The sequence below is a fragment of the Pseudophryne corroboree genome, chromosome 7 (assembly GCF_028390025.1).
Source record: "Pseudophryne corroboree isolate aPseCor3 chromosome 7, aPseCor3.hap2, whole genome shotgun sequence".
NCBI lineage: Eukaryota > Metazoa > Chordata > Amphibia > Anura > Myobatrachidae > Pseudophryne > Pseudophryne corroboree.
This window is the reverse complement of record NC_086450.1, coordinates 243,246,703-243,272,991: the sequence shown is the minus strand read 5'-3', so window position 1 is coordinate 243,272,991 and position 26,289 is coordinate 243,246,703. Positions and strand designations below refer to the sequence as shown.

Below are 26,289 nucleotides of genomic sequence, written 5' to 3'. Positions count from 1 at the left end.
TGCCTTCGCAGCAAGGCTGCAGAGGCAGAGGGCTACTCGAAACATGTGAGACAGGACTCGGCATGCAGGGGGACTTGCCCTGTGCTGGGCGTCCCCCAGCATGCCAAAGAATTTGATTGTAGATGTGCACTTTTACACTAAAACACTGCCCTGCACAAACACGGTAGCTTAGTAAATTACTGGTGGATTTTTTTTATCAAAAAGTTGCAATTTCACACTGCGGATGACAGTAGAATTCAGTCTCAACTGAAATGGGCTGAAACATGAACTTTAGTAAATTTACCCCATTGTTTAAAACTTGGTATTTTTGATTAAATGGTTTAGTAGGCTTTTGCATATATGCTCATTTGGTTAGAGCGTAGCACATATTATTATTATTATTATTATTATTATTATTATTATTATTATTATTATCCTTTATTTATATGGCGCCACAAGGAGCGCCCAATTACAGCGTACATGAACAAAATAATCAAAACAGGAAAATAGTGACGTACAGTTTAAGACAATATAGGACAAGTACAGGGTAAATAATCATAGCTACAGCAGCAGACAACACTGACATAAGTATCAGGGTGGCAGAAAACCATGAAGTTAGGTGCCGTTGAAGAAGGTTTAAGTAAGAGAAGGATAAGCACATGAGGGTTGAGGGCCCTGCTCGTGAGAGCTTACATTCTAAAGGGGAGAGGCAGACAGACAGGGGTGACACAGTTGGGGTAGACAGTCAGCGAAGAACTTAGGGTTAGGGTGAGATTAGTCTTGGTTTGGTGAAGATACAGTATCTCCGTTTTATTTTTTTTATTGGTCTGTGGCTAAGCAGCCCCATATGCAGCAAGCTGTGATTCACTGTGTGTTCTGACACCTGTCATAGCCAGCATTAACGTTTCCAACAATGTGTGCTACAGTACCTCTTCTGTGGTATACAGTAGGACCAGACAAGCTAGCCTTTGCTTCACCCGTGCATCATTAAGCTTTGGGTGCACATGATCTTATCTTTAGTTCCCCATTTGTCCTTCCTTGGACCACTTTTGGTTGGTCCTAACCACTACATTCTGGGAACACCCCACAAGACCTGTCATTTTAGAGTTGCTCTGACCCAGTAGTCTAACCATCACAATTTGGCCCTTGTCAAAGTCGCTGAGATTCTTACATTTACCGATTTTTTTTTTCCTGCTGCCAATACATCAACTTCACTGGCTGTCTAATATATCCCACACCTTGACAGGTGCCATTGTAACAAGATAATGTAGTTAATATTATTCACTTCACCCTGTCATTGGTTTTAATGTTATGGCTGATCAGTGTATAGACATACTCTGTGGCACGGTGGTTTAAATTATGTTACATATAGGGTGGCACAGTGATTTGAAGTATTTTTATAGGGAGGCACAGTGAATAGGATTATGTCTTATATTTAGAGGGTGGAACAGTTGTATTTTATATATTGTAACACAGGGGTCACCATTGATGCCTTACAGTGCTGGGGTTATGGGTTCAATTCAGACTATGAACCTAGCTGAGTGGAGTTTGTATGTTCTTAATGTGTAGATATGCTCTAGGTGCTCCAGTTTCCTACAGTCCGCAGCTATTATGGTAGGCTAATTGCTTTTAGCAGGATAGAACCATAAATGTGCTATGTCCACATTCCCATCCTGCTTTGGAGACCTCCATTGTTGGGAGATATTATATTCATGAGGACAGAGCTGCATGTGACAGGTGTTTCTACTGTGCTACTATAAGTAGTCTGCAGCTTTTGAACTGATACACTTCCCATCAGTAAATGTTATCATATTTTTGTGAAAGCCCTTCCCAAATGTGCCATCTGTTTTTTTCATATACAATTAGGTATATGAATCTTTTACATGGAGTTTTGAAACGAGTATTTTACATATTTAAACCTTACATTTTAAAATGTTGCTTAACTTGAAATAATGAAAGAATCAGGGCTGTAACCACTAATTTAATATTATTATTATTATTATTATTATTATTATTATTAATAATAATAATAATAATAATAATAATAATAATAATAATAATAATAATAATGTGTTTCTTCACAAGCTGTAAGTTTCACATTCCGTCTTCATTTATCTTCAGGTAGCATCCAACGTCCTGATCTTCCTGTGCACGAACATGGTTGGTATTTGCACACATTATCCGGCAGAGGTGTCGCAGAGGCAGGCATTCCAGGAGACCAGAGAGTGCATCCAGGCTCGACTTCATTCCCAGAGGGAGAACCAGCAGCAGGTGAGACAATTCACATTCCCTTGTCAAATTGATTACATTGTATCATATTAAATGGATGGAATTGAAGAAGGCGTGTAATAATGTAAATAAATTCTCTCAATGTAATAATGTAAATCATACCTACTTTCAATTTCTCCTCTCTGGGAGAAGCCCGGAGAAGAGACGATGCAGGAGACTTCAGGGGTCGGGACCAGGCTGTGTCATCATCAAGCCCTACCCCCAGACCAGGAAAATGCCAAGATTTGCGGGACCGCGGGAAGGGTCCAAGGGATTTGCGTCAGTTGAACGCCTTCCCCTCCTCTCGGACCTGCGAAATACGAGAGAGTATGTGTCCATCCTGCCCGCATCACTAGAGTGTGAGCAGGATGACGGTGACCTGCCTACTCTTCTGGGGGTGCGGGGGGATACCCCCTAAAAAACGGGAGCCTCCCGCAGCTTCTGGAAGAGTAGGCAAGTATGATGTAAATATGTTCTCTAAACAGGCAGTTCTAATATACAATGTATACATAGTTATGCCCCAGCAATATGCCCTGCTGAGTAATGTGGGCATTTGTACGACCTCACTTGCTCCACCCACAGTATAATAATATAGAGGGGGCAATGTAATAATGTGTGTAAATCAGAAAGTGAGAGATTTTGGGAGAATTCTCCTGGTTTTTTTTTTTTTTTTTTAAAGTGGCAATGATTTACATGGCAAAATCAACCTGGATTTGCCATTTATATGATTGCTGCTTTAAAAAAAAAAGCAACAGGAGAATTCTCCCAAAATCTCTCACTTTATTATTATTATTATTATTATTATCCTTTTAATATGGCGCCACAAGGGATCCGCAGTACCCAATTACAGAGTACATAAACAAATAAGCAAAAACAAGAAAACAGTGGCTTACAGTAGACGACAATATAGGACAAGTACAGGGTATATAAACATAGCTGCATCAGCAGACAACACTGTAATAAGTATCAGTGTGGCAGAAAACCGAGGGATTTGGTGCTGTCAAAGGGAGTAATGAAAAGAAGATAGGTTATGTAAGAGACATAAAAGCACATGAGAGAAGAGGGCCCTGCGTGTGAAAGCTTACATTCTAAAGGATTCTCACACACTATTATGTCCCCCCCCCCCCCCCCCTCCCCGTTATGTTTTAAACCTCGATAATATAAGCCATTTATGGCTTATATTCATAATGAGAGTGGGGGGGACCTCAGGACTGTCTGTCTTAAATCTGTGTGTTTTAAGAATTATTTTAAGATGGGTAAAGTGCAGCCAGAAATATGCTTCTTTGCAGAAGTACAACTAGAAGGTGTGAAATGTGTGTGATTGCCCCTTTAAAAAAATGTCTGAGATCAGTCGGCATTCCGCACCTCCGGTAATGTCGGACTCCATTACACCCTGCCGCTGGAGGTATATTTACTAAATAATAATAACAATTTCTCCTGCAGGACTCAACGTCGTTTTGCAGACATAAAAACATAACACATTTTACAAAAGATGTGGTATTACCGCAAGTAGAAAAAAAGAAGAACATGTGGTAAATTTATTAAGATTAGTATTTGCTGATTTTACAATCTCTGGCATTTTTGCAAACACAGGAATTTAACACAGGAGTATTTGATCGAACCGAGCGTCAAAACACAATTGATCATGCAAATTCGATCAAATACACCATCGCCCAAGCTCAGAAGTACTTTCCATATGCAACAATGAAACACAGAAATTTACCATAATTCATGTTTGCAAACAAATGCGTAAATTAGTGTAACTCAGCCCAAAATAGAAGTATCAAATACACCACCTTTTTCAAAGCATGTTTGACATGTATCACCACTAAAACGTCACTGTCCCGACATTTTTGCACTGTGTATTTATACCAAACCAATAAGACAACATTTTGTCAATAATAACACATTTAAAATGAATAAAGACCGACAAACGTGCTGTTTTTACGTTTTTATTGCTTCAAAATGTAACCCTTACAACAATGTACAAAATGAACTAACAAACAAACCAACATTCATATAAGCATCTTCAGCCATGCAAATTTTAACAAAACAAACAATAAAAGGGGCATAATTGAAAAAAAAAAAAACCACTTGAATATTTTTGTCTAACTGAAAATAAGATAACTTCAGCCTACTCCTAGATGAGGCCCACCCTCAATGAATATTGTCAGTAGGCTCTCAAGAGCACAATTCACGGCTTGTTGGGGAAGACACTGGGGTTGTTTGTGGGGTGGTGATGCCCTGGAGTGCTTTCTGAATGTTCCGGTAAGTGACAGTTATTTGTGAGCTTAAATTTGTAATGGTCACATTTAAGTCCCGTGTAACATTATTCTGGGACTCACTCATCCTAATTACAGTCTGTTGGTGTGTATTGTTGGCCTCTAAAATGTGTAAGTACGCATTGTGAAACTGCTGATTGCAAGTGTATTAATTTGTTGTGGAACCGGTTACTGTCAGTACGCATTTGGTCAACTTGGTAAAATTGCTGACGTTGCAGCTAATCCTGTGTTAGTCTTGGTCTGGGCCGCAATTTGTCGCACTTTTGTCTGTAAACATTGCACCTGCTGACATTGATGCTGCTACCAGGTGGACAAAAAGAATTGCTTCACATTTTGTGCTTGTCCTGGTGGTGATGACTGATTAAGGTGTTGTGGTGTAGCCATCATTGGTGGTGTTGGGGGTGGCTAACTCACTGACCTCAATAAATGTAGAGTGAATGACTTCCCTTCAGTGTCTGCATCCTCCATTTGAGCAGGTTGCTGCTCCGCATGGGTGTCCTCCTCTGAAACTAAGGATGAGAAGTGTGTAAGTATACTTTGTTCTTTTTCAAATTAAAAAATAAAACCTTTTTTTATGTAAAGTGCATTTTATACATTAATAAGACCTTTAAAATGTAGAGATGTACTCCATAACAACAAGCAAACACATTTTAATTAGGTTCTAATAGTTTGTTTTGTTTTTTTAAATATACATATAAAAAGATTGGATGCTTCTTCCTGACTTAAAATTGCTGCATAATGCATTAGTTTTACCATAAATTAATGTAATACGCACCATGGGGGTCATTCCGAGTTGTTCGCTCTGTATTTTTTTTCGCATCGCAGCGATTTTCCGCTTATTGCGCATGCGCAATGTTCGCACTGCGATTGCGCCAAGTAAATTTGCTATGCAGTTAGGATTTTTGCTCACGGCATTACGAGGTTTTTTCTTCGTTCTGGTGATCGTAATGTGATTGACAGGAAGTGGGTGTTTCTGGGCGGAAACTGGTCGTTTTATGGGCGTGTGGGAAAAAACGCTACCGTTTCTGGGAAAAACGCGGGAGTGGCTGGAGAAACGGAGGAGTGTCTGGGCGAACGCTGGGTGTGTTTGTGACGTCAAACCAGGAACGACAAGCACTGAACTGATCGCACTGGAAGAGTAAGTCTCGAGCTACTCAGAAACTGCACAGAGATGTCTTTTCGCAATATTGCGAATCTTTCGTTCGCAATTTTAAGAAGCTAAGATTCACTCCCAGTAGGCGGCGGCTTAGCGTGTGCAAAGCTGCTAAAAGCAGCTTGTGAGCGAACAACTCGGAATGAGGGCCCATATTAAGTTTCCTAATTTTCACAGCAGACACAATAAAATGTGATGGAGAAAGTACTGGCCAATCTTCTTTTTAATTGCAATTTAACAGACTGTTGGGTATTTTCATTAAGCAGTGATAAGAGTGGAGAAGTTGCCCATGGCAACCAATCAGCATTGAAGTAACATTTATAATTTGCATATAATACAATTGTACAGAGCAGCTGATTGGTTGCCATGGTCAACTTCTCCACAGGCTCACTTCTCCACTCTTTTCATTGCTTCACGAATAGACCCCTGTGTTTGAAAAATGACAGTTAGGTGCAGATCGGCTTGTACCTTATCTTTCACAATTGTATGTTTCTGTTATATTTGCAAAAAAAAAAAAAAAAAATCGTTTATACACATAATGGGGGAGAATTCAAATGTTTGAAAAGTCAGTTGGGTGTCTGTATTTTCCTATCTAATATACAGCAAAAAACAGACACCCAACCAACTTTTCAAACATTTGAATCTCCCCCAATATGTTTTAAAAAGAAAACCCTGTATGTCACTGCAATGTAAAGTTATATACAGGTTGGCTAACTCCCAAAAACTGAAGCACAAATTCAAAACCTCATCTCCTCCCAATCTACAACCCCCCACCGTCAACTCCCTCCTTTGCCCATCCCCACTCTCTGCCCTTGACTTTGCCTACTTCACATCCAAACCTGACTCCATATGTCAGAACATCACATCCCAATATACCCTCAGCAACCAGCCCCCTCTTTTTTCCTTGACCACCCCTCCTCATCCATCTCGCCAACTCTGACTTCTTTTTCCCCTGTTTCTGGAGATTAAGTAATAGCCCTCATGCAGTCCTCCTCCCCAACCAACTCCCCACTAGACCCTATCACTGCCCGCCTCCTCCACTACCTCTCTCCTCCTGCCTATTCCTATCTTGCCCACCTCCTCAATCTCTCCTCATCGCACATTGTCCTCAACTGTCTTCAAGCATGCCCATGTCTCCCTATTCTTAAAAAACCTACCCTTGATCCTAACACTCTGTCAAATTACAGATTCATCTCTCTCCTTCCCTTTTTCTTCGAACTCCTCAAGCACATTATCTACAGCTGCCTTACTGCCTTTCTTTCTTCCCACTCCCTGCTGGACCCATTTCAGTCTGGATTCCGTCCTCTCCACTCCACTGAAACTGCACTTACAACAGTTGTTTATCAAGAAGCGCTTCTTAGTGGGTGTATCGAGATAATAACCATTAGTAGTAAATCAAACATCTAAGGAAGCTGCCGAGTACTCTAGACTGAGAGGTGGGGAAACACGTTACAGGAAGTATTGCTACTGTTTTTAAAAAAAAGTGTAAGCTGGAGAGGATACTGGTAATTACTGGGTGTTGGTCCAGATATTGGACTCCATACGCATTTAGCTCCCTGCTGGTTCCATCTAAGGGAGGTAGGAGGACCGGGACTGTCTGCTATTGCCATGATGAGTGGATAGTTCTACTGATCAGCTTTCTTTGAATTAAACAAAAAATATATATATTGGACTCCATCTATATTCAGCCCTCTACTTGTGCTACAAAGGGAGTTAAGAGTATTGGCATAGTTTCTTACCCACAGTTAGTGGATGTGTATACATTACATCCTCGTCTGCATGAAGCTTTAAATGTGAGTGAATTGACTATCACCTTAAGAAAGTGATTAATCCTATGAGCAGCACTAAGGAGCGTAATTATAGTAACAACTTCTAATGACGAACTTAATGACTACTAATTAATACTGACTGATTTGTCTCTAATGAGAAATTTGTTTGCTAATCAGAAAAACTGTATTTTTTTAAATGTGCATAATCTGTATTGTTTTTGAATTCTATATATATATATATATATATATATATATATATATGTATGTATGTAAATATATAATTTAAAAAAAAATTTAAATTAAAATATTGGATTTAATTATGATGTACAACTAATAGTTGTTATATTGATTAGCCCACTAAGCAGCGCTTCTTGATAAACGACTGTCGACTGTTTATACATTATTTATTTATTTATTTTACTATTGTTGAAGGTCCTTCCAAAAACCTTCTAACAAGTAGCAGCAGCTCATTGGGAATTAATATGTTGCCAGCTACGATCAGGCGCCAAGTGTTTTCTTTTGTCTACACTCACGAAAGTCTGCAATGACCTTTATGCTTCCAAATATAAAGACCACTGCTCTCTACTTATTGTCATTGACCTCTACGCTGCTCTTGACACTGTGGACCTCTCTCTCATCCTGCAAATCCTTCACTCATTGGTTTGCGTGATACTGCCCTCTCCTGGCTATCCTCCGACCTCTCTGACCACTCCTTTTCTGTTTCCTCTCACAACTCCAGCTCCCACACACTTCCATTAACATTAGGTGTCACTCAAGACACGCTTTTGGACCTCTTCTTCAGGGGTGTATCTAGGGGCCCAAGCGCCCATGGCAAAATAAGCGACTGGCGCCCACCCACCCCACCCCCCCGGGACACAGAGGCAAAGTTACAGGGGAGGGCAGGTATACTGAGGGAAAGTTACAGGATAGGGTGAGTGCAGGGGCACTGAGGGAGAGTTACAGGTGAGGGTGAGGGCAGGGACACTGAGGGAGAGTTACAGGTGAGGGTGAGGGCAGGGACACTGAGGGGGTGTTATAGGGAGAGTGAGGCCAGGGATAATGAGGGGGAGTTACAATAGAGGGGGAGGGCAGGGACACTGAGGGGGAGTTACAGGAGAGGGGGAGGGCAGGGACACTGAGGGGGAATTATAGGGTGGGTGAGGGCTGAGTGGGAGTTATAGGGGGAGTGAGGCCAGGGACACTGAGGGGGGGGGGTTACAGGAGAGGGTGAGGGCAGGGACACTGAGGGGGGGGGGGGGTTACAGGAGAGGGTGAGGGCAGGGACACTGAGGGGGGGGGGGGGTTACAGGAGAGGGGGAGGGCAGGGACACCGAGGGGGAATTATAGGGTGGGTGAGGGCAGGGATACTGAGGGGAAGTTATAGGGTCGTAAGGAATCAGGTTTAGCTTAATTAGTAAGCGTAGGGAATTTATCACCGGGATGCCGCTGTCTGTATTTTGACAGCCGGCATCCCAAACGCATATCATATGTATTAATTTCCTTATGAGCTATACAAGATGACAAGGATAAGGTTATGTTTTATAAAGGTCCTGTACTCACTCACCCAAGTAGCAATCCACAGGTGGCATCATGAGGATAATGGGCAGTAGGTGTAGGCGCAAGGCTAACAGTGGTAGGGAGAGGCCAGATGGAATGGTGTAAACCCAGCTCTGCTCTTCATCTCTCTACTGGCAGCCGGTCACTTGAAATGGCACTCACCTGCACCAGACTGGCCAAGGACTCTCTGGCTGGCTGGATGAGTGGGTCATGGTGACTGTGGGGTGGGATAAGGCGCCTATTCACTGAGGGTTGGATAAAACTTTATATTGTCTCATTCCCCGCCCACTGTATGCCTAACTCGGCAGCCTGGCTGCATTGCAGAAAGGGAACTGCAGGGGAGTGGGGACAGCGAGGTGCATTGCAAGCAGCAAGCCCACTGCCGCGGTTGCTTCTGCAGAGACAGCAGCTGCAATAAATGGGTTGAAGATGGGCCAGCAGCATGCCACATGCGCTACACTCTGAGGGTCATGGGGTCAAAAGATATTTAATAGGTGCTGCCAGGAAAGATTGGTCCCATCGGCAGCAGCCTCACTGAGCCCCATATGGGGTGGCGCCGCAGTTTGACCACACTGGTCGAATAGCCCTCAAACCGACAATGGATAGTACCCCCGTGGGCTCTGCTTATCAGTGTGGACTGTGAGCAAAGTTTGGTCTGCTCGCTTGTCACACAGTCAAGCCCCGCCAACTACATAGTGACTAAACCTATAACGCTGGCCTCCGACATCCAGCCCACCCACTGACGCTGGTTCCCCTCCCTATCCTGCTCTTATTGGCTCTGTAGCATCTACCCAGCCCCTCCAATCTGAGCAGAAATGGAGTATTACATACAGAAATTCCGGGGGACATTCAACATTGAACCTGGCGTGATGTCCAGCAGCCTGCAAGGACCTTTAACATTTCTTGCCACGGGTGACCCGCCCCCAACCCCCAGGTGTCCCCCCACCTGCTTGTGCACCCCTAGACCATGCAGTTTAACTACGGTACAGCAGAAAATGTACAGGTATGCTCATGCTGCACTGCTGACTGGTGCTGAATGTAGTGGCTGGTGTTTGGTGACAGACTGTGTGGGACCAATGAGAAGGGGAGCGGATGAGGAAGAGGAGGTGCTTTGCCCCTCCCCATACCTGGAAGTGCCCCGCTCCCCGGCTATATTTAACCATCACTGTGACTGTAGTCACAGAGAGTGTCAGAGTGCAATACGCTTCTGAGAGTCGGGCAGTGGATGAGCACTGCTAAGGGATGTACTCAGTGAGAACTACTATGTCATTCTACTGCCGGGCGGCGCCCCCCTCTTGGCTGGCGCCCCTGGCAAGTGCCATCCTGGCCAGTAGGAAGATACACCCCTGCTCTTCTTTTATCTCTCTATACGTCCTCTTTAGGTGAGCTCATTCGCTCATTTGACTTCCAATATCACGTATATGCTGATAATACTCAAATCTACCTTTCCTCTCCTGACCTCTCTCCCTCTCTTCTCACTTGTATCTCCAACTGTCTCTCCGCTATCTCTTCTTGGATGTCCCAGCACTGATCATCTTCCCACCCTCCCGCGCAGGGCAGGCTCCAGGCATGTTCGACTAGAGCGGCCGCGCGGGGCGCCACTCTTATAGGGCGCCGCACGCTGCGGCCGCCATATTCCTGCCTGGAGCCAGCCTTTAATCTGTGTGTCCCACTCCCGGCCGCTTGTGTGCGCGCTATGCAGCGCGCTGTGCGGCGCCGGCGTCTGACGTTGGACGCCGGCACCGCGCAGCGTGCATAGCGCGCAGACAGTATCGTTCCTCCGTCCGCGGCCCCCCCACCCGCCCGCGCCCACAGCAGTACTCCCGGCTCCCAGCACCGCAGTGTCAGTGACAGGTAAGTTAAAATCTGTCTGGCACTGTGTGGGGTCGTTTATGTTTCTGGCACTGTGGGGGCATATCTGCACTGTGGGGGCATTATGTTTCTAGCACTGTTGGGGCATACCTGCACTGTGGGGGCATTATGTTTCTGGCACTGTGGGGGCATATCTGCACTGTGGGGGCATTATGTTTCTGGCACTGTGGGGGCATATCTGCACTGTGGGGGCATTATGTTTCTGGCACTGTGGGGGCATATCTGCACTGTGGGGGCATTATGTTTCTGGCACTGTGGGGGCATACGCATATCTGCACTGTGGGGGCATTATGTTTCTGGCACTGTGGGGGCATATCTGCACTGTGGGGGCATTATGTTTCTGGCACTGTGGGGGCATATCTTCACTGTGGGGGCATTATGTTTCTGGCACTGTGGGGGCATATCTGCACTGTGGGGGCATTATGTTTCTGGCACTGTGGGGGCATATCTGCACTGTGGGGGCATTATGTTTCTGGCACTGTGGGGGCATACGCATATCTGCACTGTGGGGGAATTATGTTTCTGGCACTGTGGGGGCATATCTACACTGTGGGGGCATTATGTTTCTGGCACTGTGGGGGCATACCTGCACTGTGGGGGCATTATGTTTCTGGCACTGTGGGGGCATATCTGCACTGTGGGGGCATTATGTTTCTGGCACTGTGGGGGCATATCTGCACTGTGGGGGGGCATTATGTTTCTGGCACTGTGGGGGCATTATGTTTCTGGCACTGTGGGGGCATATCTGCACTGTGGGGGCATTTATGTTTCTGGCACTGCTGGGGGGCATGTCACGTGTAGCTGGCACTGCTGGGGGGTATGTCACGTATAGCTGGCACTGCTGGGGGGCATGTCACGTGTAGCTGGCACTGCTGGGGGGCATATCATGTAGTGTATCTACTAGGCGTCTGTGGCTAGGCAATGTGTCTATCGTGCGCTGCCTGGCGCAAAGTGTCTATCGTGCTCTGCCTGGTGCAAAGTGTCTATCGTGCTCTGCCTGGCGCAAAGTGTCTATCGTGCTCTGCCTGGAGCAAAGTGTCTATCGTGCTCTGCCTGGCGCAAAGTGTCTATCGTGCTCTGCCTGGCGCAAAGTGTCTAACGTGCTCTGCCTGGCGCAAAGTGTATAGGAGGTTCTACCTGGTGCAATGTGTATTAGCTGCACTACTATGTGGTGTAATGCGAATTGCCACTATTCTGTGGTCATGCACCTTCCCCACGAAGCAACGCCCCTAAATTTTTGCTGCGCGCCTTCGGCGCGCACTGTCCCTGCTTCAGCATGTGGGTGGAGGAGCACCAAGCATTACAGTATGTACATCATTTTGCCCTCCTTACTTAAAAATGTGCCCTCCTTGTGATCAGCACCCTGCCCTAAAACGTGAACACTATCATGTGTAGCTGGGGGTCTATTGTGTGTAGCTGGCACTGTTGAGGGGCATGTCATGTGTAGCTGGCACTGCTGCGGGGCATGTCATGTGTAGCTGGCACTGCTGCGGGGCATGTCATGTGTAGCTGGCACTGCTGCGGGGCATGTAATGTGTTGCTGGCACTGCTGCGGGGCATGTCATGTGTAGCTGGCACTGCACATTATGTGTATCTGGCACCACACTGGAGACATTGTGTGTAAGGAACACTACTGTGGCTGTTCTGCATAAGGCTGCTAATTGTGTGCATAGAGGGGGTGTGAAAAAATATATTTATTTATAGTTTAATAATATGAAGTTACGAGGCCACACCCATTTTCCCAGGAGGCCACGCCCACTTTCCCCGAAGCGCGCGCACCTTCGACGCGCGCATAGGTGTTGGGGGGCGCTTTTACATTATCTCGCTCAGGGTGCTAGTAGGCCTGGAGCCGGCCCTGCTCCCGCATAATCTCCCACAATTTCACTGTCTATTGATGGCACAACTATCTCCTCTAGCCCTCAAGTATGCTGTCTTATCTTTGATTCCTCCCTCTCCTTCAAACATTCCTGCTGTTTCCAGCTCAATAATATTTCCAGGATAAAACCCTTTCTCACCCAGGATGCTACCAAAACCCTCATCCACTCACTGGTCATCCACAGATTGGACTACTGTAATATCCACCTATCTGCCCTCCCTGACAAACGCCTCTCTCCACTCCAATCTTTTCTCAATACTGCTGCCTAGCTCATCTTCCAAACGTACTACATCCACCTCTCCTCTCTTACAAGCCCTACACTTGATCCCCTTCCCTTTTTTAATCCAATTTAAGCTTCTCGCACTCCCAAAGCCCTCACCCATTCCTCTGCCATTTACATACCTGATCTTATGACCCTTTACACTTGCACCCACCATCTTTGCTCCATAAATTCATGACGCCTCTCCTGCCAACTGGTTACTTCCTCCCATTCCTGCCTCCAAGATTTTAGCCGTGGTGCTCCCTATCTCTGGAATTCTCTATCTCTCCTTATCAGACTTTCCACCTCTACAAAACTTTAAACATGCTCTCAAGACCCACTTATTTATCAAACCCAGCCATCTCTCATCCTAACCCTCTGTTACATGCCCACTTCTACCCCTTCTGTGTCCTTGTCTGTCTGGTCCTCCCCTTTAGAATGTAAGCTCACACGAGCAGGACCCTCTCCCCTCATGTGCTTTATCCTCTCTTAGACTATTTTCTACTCCATACCTCATTTAATGGCATGTGACCCTCGATTTATGCCACCATAATGATTATTTCCGTGTCCTGTCCCTTGATGCAACATTGTTTATATACCAAATGGGACAGTGCTTGTTTAAAATTCATATTAAAAAGTATATACACTTACCAGGCCACCTTTATGCATCTCTATCCCAGACATAAGGGCACCTCAACCGGGATGAGGAGTTTCAGGAGCCCATCTCCATATTCGAGGTAGTATTGTAAGGGGTGTCAGCGCCTGTCTTTGCCTCTTCCACCATCTTCATCCTGCACGTGATGTTAGAGAGGCTTTTAATGCAGATCTTCTCATTTATGCACACCAGGCCTCTCATTTATACGCAACCTCCGTCTTTGGAATAGCGTTTTTCTTGCGGTTGGAGACACTGGTCGCCACACGTCCGAAGAGCTGCCGGTGGAATTTCATCTCCTCCTGCACCAGGACCAGATTCTCTGCAAAGTAAAACGTAACATTGTGGCCCATCCTGGTCCTGCTGCATGTCATGGGCAGCTCCTCACTGTACCAATCACTGGACTGCAGATCCTGGGCTGCCACCTCCCCCACCTCACTACCCTCTGCCCCTGACATTCTCCACACAAAAACAAACAATAAAGAACACAGAAAAATAAAGACACACATTACCACAACACTAACAGCTCATACCCCACAGATACTCACACAGAAACAAGAGACTTCAATAAAAATGACAAGGACAGAATAATAAGACACACTAGGAAGAAACAACACAACAAATCTGACAAGACTACTTACACTCCAGAAATACGTAGAAATCACAACATAGAACCAGTCAAAAACACCCAAACTCTCTTCTGAACTCCTGTAACTAAATCCACAAGGTCCAGATGGTTTGGGGAGTTTTTATAAGGGTCTGGCATGTCACTGCCACATGTGACACTTTCTACCAATAAAAAATTTCTGTGAGTGGCTTCCATGTTCTTTCGTATATGCAAATATGGACCGTTATATGGGCACAATTGGAAAACACAGACCGAACTCAAAACCAGGAATATACAAGAATGTTTGGCCATTCACGTCTGAAATGTGGCTGACAATACGATTGCATTCACCATCAGAAGACATGGATGCATAGTAAATTCCTGTATTTCATTTAGAAAATACTCCTGTGTCCAATCGATTACTGCGTTTTTAAACATGGACAAACACAGGTCAAACACAAATCTTTGTAAATTTCCCCCTAAAGAGTAGGGATGTGGGATGAGGTAATTGGCTCAGGAGGCACTGGCTAGTACTAGAGCCAGATTTACACACAATATATGAGCCAAAGGGTGCAAAAGTGCAATGGTATAAACTCCTGGAACTTCGGTGCGTTTTGATCAAAGAAGTATGGAAAAGGTAAGCAGGGGAGGCACTGCCTCACCAGCCATAGAGTGTTAACTATAAAAATGATTAGCATAATACAAAAAATATATAGTTAGTATGGCAGGAAAGGCACTGCCTCACCTGTCTCACATCACTGCTTAAGAGCACAAGAAGTACTGTATAATGCAGCAACCCTGTAGTAATTTTGGGTAATAAATTCCATGGGTTATATAGTGAAACCACGAAAGGTACTGTACCAGGCAAGGCACCAATCTTGGGCGCACTAAATAGGTTCACCGTGTGTGGAATTGGTCACGCCTAGAAGAGATGACAAATAGTGGGATGGTTGCAGCGTCCTAATGCTAGTAGTAGGGTCCTAAAATAGCCATCAAATACATGTATTTTTCATCCCATTCACGAGTGTACCAGGTAAGGCAGCCATGGTATGGCGCACTACAAAGTTTACATTGTGGGAGACAGACCATGCAAAGATCCAAGGTATACTGTTTATGAGAAAACTGACACATACGTAATATGAAATACCTTGTTTAATAGTACATCCTGCCCATAAAGAATCCATCCAAAGCAGCCATATGGGGCACACTGCTTAAGTTGCTCCTAGCAGGGTGTGCAAATAGAGATATAGCATACAGTGGGAAATACAGTAAGAAAATATAAGAGAAAAGCAAAACACGGTTGTTAAACAGCAGTGTGATCAGTATAAAAATAATGGAATTAGTTTTCACATATTTTAGGCACAATAAAATTATATTTGCAGCAGTAAAGGGGCAAGGTGATCCTTTGGCATGGGTGGAGAATACTGTCAGTAGGGGGTCCGGAGGACTGTGGACAGGAGTGGAGGTTCAGAAGCAGGCACAATCTGAAGGTATCAGGAGGAATGAGGAATATGTAGCAGTCAGCAGATATTGAAGTAGTGTTCAGGAGAGTTGGAGATGAAGAGGTCATGGATAGCAGGCAGTGTTATATGGATGGATCTGGTTGTTTTTGACCAATTCTGTGCGTTATTACAATTTTTTTGACAATTTAGCAAATTGAAGATTTACTAAAGACAAGAATTGGTCAAAAAAATGTACTCACCGGGGGCGTGGCCTGGCTGTGAATGCGGGAGGTCGTGCAGCACCCGAGCTCCTGCCCTAGTAGCAGTTTTAACTGCTCAAAACAACGAACAAATCAGAAATTATCTACCCTTCACCTGCTTGAGCCCCCCCAGCACTGAGTGAGGTGGTTGCGGAGCCGGCGGGTGCCTCCTGGACCCGTGCGGGTTGCGGCCTACCCTGCCAGTGGAAGCCGGGACCTCGAGTCTGGAGCTGCCCCGGACCGGAAGTGCGGTGCCCTGCGGCGGAGAACCTCACCGGAGATACCCTCTCCATCCCTGGAGCCCCCACACATCTCTCCTTACCTCCGTGAGTCTCCCCCCCCCCCGCTGCTACGAGCGGCGGCTCCCCGCGGGCCCGGCGTCTAACTCCGTGTGCAGGAGAGCGCGGCGCCGATCACGTGGTGCCGCTCCCGGGACCGGACGCGGCCGCCGCTGCCTCCAGCACTCGCCGCACGCCATCTGAGGCCCCACACAAGCTGCTGGGACGTCCACCAACACCACCACCGAGCTTTATCCACGGGCTGGGGCTACATGAGGCAGTCATACAGGCACTGGAGGGTGTGAGCCTGGCGGCGCCATCTTGACTCCTGGAAAGGTGCCCACGTAAGTCCCCATCCTCTACCGATCACCGCCAGACTGCCCCAGCTCCCTCACAGGGACCCTCTGTACCTACCTGCATCCGCTGTGGGGGACCCGCGGAGTCGGGGAGTGCTTTTAAGCACTCCTGCGGATTGCGGCCTTCCCCCCGGCCTAAAGCCTGGGGCTCGAGTTTGGAGCTGGGCCGGATCGACGGGCCGGGACAGACGTCTCGAAGAAGCTCGTCGCCTCTCTCCCTTCTCCCCCGTGCCCTCCATCAACCCTGAAGTGGATCCGGAGGGCGATCTGACCAGCTGAGGCCTCCTGTGTCCCTGCACGGAACACGGCGCTAGCTCCGGCGGAGGCGCCCGGAGCTCGAACTGCGGACCCGCTGGCCGGAGGAAGCCGGGATCGAGGTCGGGCGACGGGGTAAGTCAAGAGTATATCTCCCCCTGCGCCCCTTGCCCTGCGACCCGATCCCTGGTCCTGCGGCGAGCTGCGGCCTACTCCGTGAGCCGGAGCCGGGGCCACAGGTTTGACGCCGGCCCGCCCGTGAGCCTCAGACCCGACCTACCCACGTTGGGATCCCCCACAGGCACCGGAAAGGCCCTTCCCTTCTGCTCTCCACACAATATACCACCCCCAAGCTAGCTCTGCCATTGCTGGTTGCTGGGGACTCCCCAGAGAAGCACCGCAGCTACCCTCCGTCCCCTCTCAGCTACCATCCCCATAGGGTTCAGACGTGCTGCTGGCCTCCGGCCTTGCAAAAGACCCGGCCTACCTCTGCATTGGGGCTCATCACAGCTTATTCCGGACCCTGCCGGTGGACTCCCCTCCCGCTACTGGCTGCAGACCTCCCTCACCGCTGAGTGGTGCTGCCCCCCGGTCACTGGCTGGTCCGTGCCCGGAGCACGCCTCCGCGATTCCAGGTCGGTGGAGGCCCTACGGGAGTCCCCCTCTCAACCCCGGATATCTACCCTCCGGGCCCTCCACGGGTCACCCCCATGGACCGGACACAGATAACTACAATATAATGCACCCGTAATGCTCTCGGCCTGCCTTCCCCGGTCCTGAGTCTCACCGCTGGAGCGCCGCCGCCAGCATCTCCCCTGCTGTCTATCCCCCCCCTCCCTACTCCCACGATGACCAGAGGTAATAAAAAATCCCAGGGGTCCGATCTTACACCATTCCTAACCAAAAAAAACACCCCAGCCATGAACAAGTCTGATACTCCCGGGCCCTCCCAGGCCCCTTCCGAATCGGAAGCCGAGGAAGACGATCATACGCCCCTTACCCGCAGAGACTTCCTCTCCCTCCTTAAGGAGATGCGGGATATCAAATCCTCAGTCCAAGCTCTACACTCCCTCAAATCAGATATCGCTGACATCGGCTCCAGAACTGACCAACTCGAAAGAAGGGTCGAGGAGGTGGTAACGTTCCAGCAAACGGTTGAAACCGACCTTCACCAAATCCGCCAAGATGTCGCCCACCTTAAGGAGGAGCATGAAGATCAAGACAACAGAGCAAGGAGAAATAATTTGCGGATCCGGGGAATCCCCGAGGAGGTCGAGCCTACTCACCTTGAGCTCTACCTCAAACGCCTCTTTGCACACCTATCGCCTGACACCCCTGAGGAACATCTCCTCCTGGACCGGGCCCACAGGGCCCTGCGGCCCCGCTCCCAGGACTCCTCCCAGCCCAGAGATGTCATTCTCCGACTACATTACTTCACGGCAAAGGAAGCCGTCATGAGGGAGGCCCGAAGATTAGGATCTGTGACTTTCCAAAACACCCCGCTTCAAATTTTCCAGGACTTATCCCCGCTCACTCTAGCTAAACGTAGGGACTTTAAACCCATTACCTCCCTACTGTCCCGCCACAACGTGAAGTACCGCTGGGGTTTCCCTTTCCGGATCCTCGTATGGCACCAAGGGAAACTTCTCACAGCCAAAGATCAATCAGAGGCCCAAACGCTCCTCTCCAAGCTGGGCATCTCCACCCCTGACCAAGATGCTCACCCGCCGCGCTTCCCGCCGCGGTCACAACGGGACACACCCCAATCTCCTCGCTCAGAATGGATCACGGTCCCATCTTCCGCGACCTCCCAAGCTCCACCTCCAGTTACCTGAGAACTCTCATCCCTCTACACAACCGCTTTTCACACAAAAATGGGGCGACCACCCTTGGTCGCACTCTCCCAATAGAAATTTTACGCTATTTCAGGGTCTCCGTAACCTGATCTCTTGTTTCCTCAGTTGTTGTTTTACAAATGCTTTATTGTTGCCCCCTGTTGAAACGTTTCAATGTTGCGAATATTAATGCCTAACTGCCTAAAATTACAAATGTCTCTATCCTGAAGTGATTCCATGCTATCCTCTGAGTTAAGTCCTTCCATCCTCCCCCCCCCCCCTTCTCCTCTTCTTAGCCCCACGGGGCTGGCGCTCCAGCTGTCTTCTCTTCCTGTCCTCTCTCTAGCTTTCTTCCTCAGGCTCCCCCCGGGGGAGGCTTGCCTACGATTATTTCCCGAGCGGCTCGTGATCCACGAACTGGGCCCCATGCCGCGCCCCCACAGGGCCACGCGCCCTACCGCTGACCTAGGTGCTCACCCGACACCTAGTACTCCCTCCCATTGTCAGCTCTACCGGTCCTGGCCCCCAATGCCAGATGACCAACTACCTTCCCACCCCTTCCGGTCTCCTCTCCCCCCCCTCCCTACGTGGACCACACTCTTTCCCACCTTATATACCTCCAATCTATCTCCCCCCCCCCCTTCCTACATCTCTAAACATTCCCGCTCTTTTTAATCTGCCTACTTCGCTGTTGTTTCCCCATGGGTCTCCGGGTTCTTTCTCATAATGTGAAGGGTCTGAATAGCCCTCAAAAGAGAGGTAAACTGTTTGCCTCCCTTAAACACCACAGAGGCGACCTGATCTTCCTACAGGAAACTCACTTTCTACACGACTCACATCCTACCCTCCATTGCAAACCATTCCCGGTCTCCTTTCACGCCTGCGATCACTCAGCCAAAAAACGTGGAGTAGCGATCCTATTTGCCCGTCACCTCACCTTCGAACTCTTAGACTCCCATACCGACAAAGACGGTCGATTCCTTGTCCTGGTGGGGAAACTTAACAATAATTTATGCACCCTGGTCAACGTCTACGCCCCTAACCAACGACAGGAACGGTTCTTCACAAGGCTGGATACTCTCCTCACACGAGTCCGAAGGGGCGACCTCATACTTGCAGGGGACTTTAACTCCGTCCTCAACCCACAGCTAGATCGTTCTACCGCCTCCCCTGCCCCTTCCCCGTCGGACTCCCTCCGCTCTAGATCCCTCCTCCGTCTCATGCGCTCTCAACTCCTCTATGACTCTTGGAGGATAAAAGATCCCTCTGCCCGCGATTACACCTTCTACTCCGCCCCACATAACTCCTACTCCCGAATTGATATGATCCTGCTCAGCCATGATCCGGCCTTGAATCTCCGGGATGCCCATATTCATCCACTAATTTGGTCCGACCACGCCCCCATATCCTGCGACCTGACAGGCTTGGTTTCTCGCCCTCGCCCCATGACATGGCGTCTCAACGATTCCCTCCTACACAACCCTGAGATAAACTCTCACCTCCAAAACATGATCTCTGATTACTTCGCCTTAAATGACCATCCCGACATTTCTAGGTCCACCCTCTGGCTGGCACACAAGGCTGTCCTTCGAGGGCACCTCATTAGCCTTGCCTCAAAAGCCAAAAAACAAACCCTCTCCCAATACAATAGACTCTCCATTAAACTCCATGCACTCGAGACCCTACACAAGGCGTCTTCCGACCCGACGGTCTTGTCCGAACTCCGCACCATTAAGGCGGAACTTGATCTTCTTCTCACTACACGGGTGGCCAAGCGTCTTAAGTGGCTTCGCCAGACCTTTTATGAGAAGGGCGACAAGGCGGACAAGATTCTGGCGGCACGACTCCGCTCTACGAGAGCCACATCCAACATTGTCACTATCAGGAACTCTCTCAACCAACTTGTTCAAGACCCCATAGCCATTAGAGCCGCTTTTCAATCTTACTATACTGATTTATACAACCTCCCGCCTCCCCCACCGGGTGACCCCTCCCAACCCCACGCTGACCTCATTTCCCACTTTCTCTCTGCTTCCAAACTACCCAGACTACCCCAGGACGCATTGGTTCCCTCAACAGGGAGATCACGGTGGAGGAGATCGCCCAGACTATCCTCATGCAAAAAACTGGCAAATCCCCGGGCCCGGACGGGTTTACGGCTCTGTACTACAAAAAATTCTCTGCCCTTCTCTCCCCACACCTGCATTCTCTCTTTAATGGGGTTGTCCAGGGCGACCTCTTTCCCCCTGAGATGCTAGAGGCCAGAATAGTGGTGATTCCCAAAGAAGGCAAAGACCCCCTTAACTGCGCCAGCTACCGCCCCATATCCCTCCTGAACCTAGACCTTAACATTTTTGCCAAGATCCTGGCCACCCGTCTTAACCCATACCTCCCTTCCCTAGTTCACTACGATCAAGTAGGATTTATCCCGGGCCGCCAGGCAAGGGACAACACCAGGCGTGCTATTGACCTCATACATATCTCGAATTCCAGGAAAGCCCCCACTATCATACTCTCCTTAGACGCCGAAAAAGCATTTGACCGAATCTCCTGGGATTTCTTGAGACCCGCCCTAGAGGCCTATGGCCTATCTGGCGGCTTTCTCACAAGCATTCTAGCATTATACTCCACTCCCACTGCCACCGTCCTTATCAATGGTATCCCATCCGCCCCACTTAGTATTGCCAACGGCACACGTCAGGGCTGCCCTCTCTCCCCCCTAATATTTGCCCTCATTATAGAACCACTTGCTTCTCAAATTAGAGCACACCCGGACATACACGGTATACAGGTGGGCCCCACAAATCCCCAAATTTCTCTCTTTGCAGACGACATCCTACTCTCTCTATCCCAGCCCCTCATCTCACTCCCAAATCTATTCTCGCTACTACAAGCCTACAGTCTTATATCAGGATATAAAATCAATTATTCCAAATCTGAGGCCATGATGCTTCATACCCCCCAACGTGAGGCCGAGTCCCTCCGTACCAACTTCAATTTTAAATGGCAACCCAAGAAGATCAAATACTTAGGGATATACCTAACTCCTCGATACGACTGCCTCTTCCGAGAAAACTTTCCACCCCTCCTTACCAAAACTCTAGCTGACTTGACCTCTTGGAACAGTCTTTTCATCTCGTGGCTGGGCAGGATCATAGCGGTTAAAATGACCATTCTCCCCAAATGGCTCTACCTTTTCCAGACCCTTCCCGTGGCAGTCCCGACCACCTTCCTCCGCACTATCCAACGAGCCCTCACACGCTTTATTTGGAACCACAGACCTCCCCGCATAGCCGCCAATACTCTGAAAAGACCAACCTCCGCGGGTGGTAGAGGCCTTCCCGACGTCAAACTATACTACCTTGCTTCCCACCTATCCCACATTGTCACCTCATACGCTCCTCCAGGATCGGTGTCCTGGCTGGACATCGAAGCAGCCTTCATGGCCATACCAGACCTGTCCCCCCTATGGGGCCTCTCCCCCACCTCTCGATCCCCAGCCTCTAAGCATCTCCCTACCATCAAATTCAATCTCAAAACATGGGACGCTCTCTCTTTGAATTGGGGTCTCACTACCATACCCTCACCCTTGACCCCCATCTGGCAAAACCCCAAGTTTCCCTCCGGACTCTCTACTACGAGATCCCGAATGTGGACAACACTGGGCCTTAAATTTCCGACGGACTTTGCCGATCGAGGCCAATGGTTGTCCCTGCCCGACCTCCAGCGGAAAACTCCCTCACAACCACTTAATCCCTTCCAATACCTACAAATACGCCACTTTCTGGCCTCCTTCCCCTCTACCGCCTTACTCCGCGCCCTTACTCCCTTTGAATCCCTATGCGTCAACTCCCATTCCTCCAAAGGTATAATCTCCCAACTCTACTCTCTCCTACTAGACTCCTCCCTCCCTTCTTCCCGGCCCCATGAACTCGCATGGGAACAAGACCTCGGACCTCCTCCAGAAACAGAGGACTGGGAGGACATGAGGCTGGGGATCGCTAAAAGCTCCATTGCCACTGCCTTTAAGGAAACGGCCTACAAAATCTACTACCGCTGGTACTACACCCCTGACCGACTTAACAAAATTTTCCCGTCCTCCTCCCCGTCCTGTTGGAGAAACTGCGGAGATAGAGGCACTATGCTCCACATATGGTGGACCTGCCCAGTAATTGTGCCCTTCTGGGACTTGGTCTACTCCCTCCTTAACTCACTTCTAGACCCTCCTGTCCGGAAAGACCCCTGGACCTCCCTGCTATGTTATCCCCCCCCACTCCTCAATAAATTCTCCCAAAAGCTAACCTCACATATTTTAGCAGCAGCAAAATCATTGATTGCCCTCAACTGGAAGAACCCCTCCCCACCTTCCCTACTCTCCCTTAAAGCTAAAATTTGGCACATCGCCTCAATGGAAAAGATCACATATTATCTCCACGACCGGGGCCACGTCTTCGAGCAGGTTTGGGCTCCTTGGCTCGCCGCCGAACGTAGAAACTAGTCTCCCCTCCTTTAGAACATCCCCCTCCCCCCCAGGGACCCATGGGCCCCTACCGCTCTCTCCCTCCGACAATTCTCTCTAATCCACCCCCCCACCCCCCGCTCTAACTTCCCTTCCTCCCTGCTGCTCTCTTCGTCCACACCCCCTCTCTGAATCTCCTCCCCCCTCTTAGTCTGACTTTACTTGTTCTCATGGTATACATCATGTATAGACACAAATGTGGTCCTCCCCCCTCCCCCCCCCCCCCCCAAACCCCATGTTTGAACTTGATTGTCTCTCCCTCACTGTTTAATCTTGTTATATGCTTGAAAAATGTGGTCTACCCCGGACACTGGCTATGTTGGCCGCATGTCCCATGTATTTTCAGTATGCTCTCTGTACCTACCTGACCACGCATAAATAAAGTATTTCAAAAAAAAAAAAAAAAAATGTACTCGCCATCAAAAAATGGCCATCAGGAAAGGAAACCATTAATGTTCTCCGATGGATGCAAATTGAAAATGTACTAACAGTCAGTTTGTAAAATCAATCAAAAATTGAACACAAAATCGAACAAACAATAGACAGTCGGTAGACAATAGTGACAGGTGGTTTTCACTTTTAAAACACATTCTATTGCATAACCTTCATTATGATGCCTATAAAAGTTAAGATGGGGGTGTTGCTTGGCAGCCATCAGGACAAGAAGTGCCTCACTGGAGCTCCGGCCTGTCCTAACTGATTAAACCCCTGCCAGCCCTGTCACCGCTGCTTATCTTACCCCAAACAGTGCCCCTTCCCTCGACACACCTGTGGTTCACCTGGAGATTGAGCTCGCAGAGCCGGGAGAGACCTCCTGTCTCTCTGCACTCCGGATCCGTTGGTGGCGGGACGAGCCGTATGCGCTGCGCACGGACCCGTCCTTTCCCTACTGGTCTGCACCTCTTTCCCTGCATCCCACTCGCTGTCTCTCGCTGCATCGCCCAGAGGAGCAGCTGCATGCCCGCACAGTGTGAAATGGGAGCTGGCGCCCGCCATCTTGGAGACCCGGCTCTCTGCTTCTGACGGGGCTCTGTCAGGCCTACCCGCTGCCTCTCTGAGCCATCTGGGATCCAGTGTGGGGATTCGGCGCCCTCTGCCTCTCTGTTGCATCACTCCACAGCACTTGCTTGTTGTTGTGTGAACCCCGCTGGTGGGCCCACCTACGTGCAGGTAAGCGCCTGGGGCCTGTCTCCCCTATTGACGCAGCACAGAGCAGGGACCGTCACACCACATCTCTCAGACCCCCGGTGTAGCCTGCCCTTCCCTACTTCTCGCATACCCATGACTGCCCTACTAAATGCAGGTGGGTGAAGAAGGGAGGAAGGAAGAAGAAGAAAAAAAGACACAATAGCCTGATAGCCATACGGTGCAGAGGCACTTATCTGCACCGACTGGAGTCCTGCCCTACTTTCAACTTCAGCTTCATATTCGCTGTGCAGACTAATTTCGCCGAAGGTGGTACCTCCTCCCTATATCGGGAGTACTGAGGTTTGAGCTATATGCTATATACTACTATATGCGATACGGTGACTCCACCGCACGTATTCCTGCTAGCCTATGCCGGTGTGAATTTTTTATTTTTTTGGGAGAAGCTCCCAAGGTGATTGTTCTGTGAAAGTCGCCCGTGCGCAATGGATGCCTATTACTATTACTACTGATATATCTTCCATGGGTCTCATGCTCTGAAATGGGACTTTATAACTCATGGGTCGATGACCCTCCTACCTATGTAGCAACCTCATCACACTAGCCGTCGCAAACTGCCTTCTGACCCCCACCTGCGGTCTATCTCTCTGTACTACTCTGACATAGTCTCTCATCATACTGACGAGAAGTGGGGGTAAAACCCCCAGACAGCCTACACCTATACAATTTCCTAAAGCCTCTGCCCCGAGTCAAAAATCACCTATTGTGACCTCAGCAAGTTCCCTGACACCTCCAAACCTATCTAAATCTCCTGCTGTTCATGCATCAGGAGACATGGGTTTGGGCCTGGATCCCCAGGCTCCCCTTACCACCCAAACGATTCTCAAAATGTTCTCGGCCTTCCGCTCGGACATTCTGTCGGGCATGGATTCCTCAATTCAAACACTCAGGACTGATCTAGTAAGCATTGCAGGTCGCACGGAACACCTCGAAGGAAAAATGCAGGAGCTGGTGACCTCCCATACTGATCTTCTCACCTCGCATTCTGAGTTGCAAAACGATGTGTCCTCACTACGTTAAAAGATAGACGACTTAGAGGATAGATCGAGAAGAAACAATCTTAAGGTTCGGGGAGTACCCGACTTGGTAGCACCGGCAGAACTGAGAGACTATGTTACCAAACTATTTGAGATGCTTCTCTCATCGGCGTCAGCACAAGACCTGCTTATTGACCGGGTCAACCACTTACCCAAACCACGTGGAGGATACTCCTCTAATTTCCAGAGGGACACTTTGCTGAGAATTAATTTCTTTCATAATAAAGATATCCTCAGGGCCGCCAGACAGGCGGAAGACTCTGACACTATGGGAGGCTTGCAAATATATCCAGACCTATCTCAATTTACTCTGGACAAGAGACGGACATTCCGCCCTATTACGACCGCTCTAAGGGACAATAACATCCAGTATAGATGGGGATTCCCGGTCAATCTGATCGTCAGATATGACTCTTCCTCCTACATAATCTCTACATTCGAAGCCGGAGTAAAATTACTAGACGACTGGGACATTTGTATTTCGCAGTCTGACCACTACATCAGCTCCAGTGCCGGACGCCTGAAGCCTGGCGTCGATGTGTTCGCTATCTTTTGTTCGATGTTCTGTGTTCTTTCAGTGGTCCAGATGGTTCTCATAGAGATCCTATGCTTATGTTTTATATATGCTGTTACCATTGTTTGTGCTCAGACTTAATATTCTTGTGATGTTTGCTCCCATGGGTTTTTTTTTGTTGTTGCTTTTTTTAGTTCACAAAGTTATTTGTTCACTTTAGAAATTAAGTCCGGTGCTGGTTTTCTTTTCTTTCTTTTTTTTATGCCGGCTTTTACAGCTGTGTGGGTCAATTTGTGACCATAGGCACACTGAT

At 48.4% G+C, this 26,289-nt stretch overlaps 1 protein-coding gene across 1 annotated transcript in view; it reads left to right on the top strand.

Moving 5' to 3' along the window:
* Positions 1 to 26,289, top strand: part of ADCY5 (adenylate cyclase 5) — a 984,560-nt gene that overhangs the window by 480,951 nt on the left and 477,320 nt on the right. Inside the window, exon 2 of the mRNA XM_063934061.1 lies at positions 2,101 to 2,250. Within this exon, the coding sequence (XP_063790131.1) occupies positions 2,101 to 2,250 (150 nt within the window). The remainder of the gene's footprint in view (positions 1 to 2,100; positions 2,251 to 26,289) is intronic.